General features: G+C 45.1%; 1 protein-coding gene across 1 annotated transcript; it reads right to left on the bottom strand.

The window, feature by feature from the left end:
• Positions 1-359: 359 nt before the first annotated feature.
• Positions 360-1,137, bottom strand: LOC109509781 (nucleolin 1-like). Its single transcript, XM_019859632.1, has one exon. It carries the CDS (start codon positions 1,090-1,092, stop codon positions 826-828), a length of 267 nt encoding a protein of 88 aa, XP_019715191.1. The 5' UTR covers positions 1,093-1,137; the 3' UTR covers positions 360-825.
• Between the last annotated feature and the right edge of the window lie 414 nt (positions 1,138-1,551).

Raw genomic sequence — 1,551 nt, 5'->3', positions numbered from 1 at the left:
GCTTGTCAAGATTTTTTTTTGGGGGTGGGGGGGGGGGGTTAAGGCCGAGATCATTTTGCCGAAGCTAACATTTGCTGATGTTGTATGTGCGTTCGTCTATTTGTATCATTTCAAATTGATGCCGTCTTCACCACTTTCATAGATTAAATGCAAAAGACATGTTCACAAATAGGCACATGTTTACGACAGTAAAATGATTTATTCCTCATTAATTCACAGCCAACGACGGTTCATTATTTCCACCGCAGTTGCGGTCACAATGCATAATAATAGCAGGCAGAATTTTGTCCGCCGGCTGAATGATTCAAGATGTTCTGTGTGAGCAAAACTGTGACAAAATAAATAAGCCGTGTCCCAGGGTGGATTAAAGTAAAATAATTTTATTTATACTTTAGAAATGGTACAAAAAAAAACATACGTTACGATAGACATGAAGGGGCAGGTGCCAACATGTCGTGTAAAGTAAGAACTGAGGACAACAACAGATTTGATACGATAGCAAGCAACACGCTCAACGACACAGGAGGCAAATACATGGCTTCAAAGTTATGATGCTTGAATTGATGACGCGCATTTGGAGCCAACTGCGCGTCCCCTGGAGTGCGACCCTGATATGTTTTGATTGGTTGTGGTATTTTCTTCCAGATTAAATTTTGGAATTCAGCAGTCAAGACCTGTTTTAATTTCGACAAATAAAGTTGTGCCACTGAGCTCACAATTATTCCGTGAACCCGACCAATAAATGATCGTAAACAAGCGTTTTGGATTGTCCCTGCTGGAAGAAGTGTCTCCCGAAGTGGACCCGAACGGGATTTTCCGGATGATTTATTTGGCGGTGATGACCACCGGCATGTCGGTGGTTTCACGGCCCGTCTCGCGCTCATCTGAGTCACTCTCCATGCTGTCGCTCTCATCCGAATCGCTGTCAGCAGCTCCAGGCGTGGCCGTGGTCTCCTCACTGCTCTGCTCGGTTTCGGACTGCTCTTCCTCCTCCGCATCCGCCGAGCTTCCGCTATCGCTTGTGCCATCGGTCGCCTCCTCCGCTGGGAGAGCGTCCTGGTTCTCGGGAGTGCTGGTATCCTCTTCCAGCATGTCATTGTGCTCCTGATAGGTCTGAAGCAAGGAATGCAAGTAAGAGATTTACACTCACAGTTGCATATGAAACACGTGCAGAATGTGATGTGCAATTCAGGACGTTTATGAGATCGAATGATACATCGTACACATATAGAGGCGGCCATCGGCCGTACAAACGGTTTCGTGTTGCTTTGGGCTGTCAATGTTTCACTGAAAGGCAGGACTGTGTTTCTTGAAGGCTATTTTTGACAGATTTCCCGCGTGTAAAATTGGACCCCTTGTCATCCGTGGACCCAGCTATGAGGTACCAAAACTCTGGCCTTTTTTTTTTAAATTGACTTCTATTTAGGGTTACCTGCATTTTATGTTGCTCTCCATAAATAAATAAACCATTCGGGTCAGTGTGGGTAAAAAGCCACATCGTGTTCGTTTGAGGGCATCCGTATGTTGACTTACAGACTTAAGACAAACATC

Source organism: Hippocampus comes, unplaced genomic scaffold, assembly GCF_001891065.2.
Source record: "Hippocampus comes isolate QL1 unplaced genomic scaffold, H_comes_QL1_v1.1 C17030593, whole genome shotgun sequence".
NCBI lineage: Eukaryota > Metazoa > Chordata > Actinopteri > Syngnathiformes > Syngnathidae > Hippocampus > Hippocampus comes.
Note: the sequence above shows the minus strand (reverse complement) of the source record. Positions and strands in the feature narration are given on the sequence as shown.

Excerpts from the sequence above, each read along its gene's own strand:
- LOC109509781 (XM_019859632.1), bottom strand. The coding sequence starts at position 1,092 with ATGCTGGAAGAGGATACCAGCACTCCCGAGAACCAGGACGCTCTCCCA.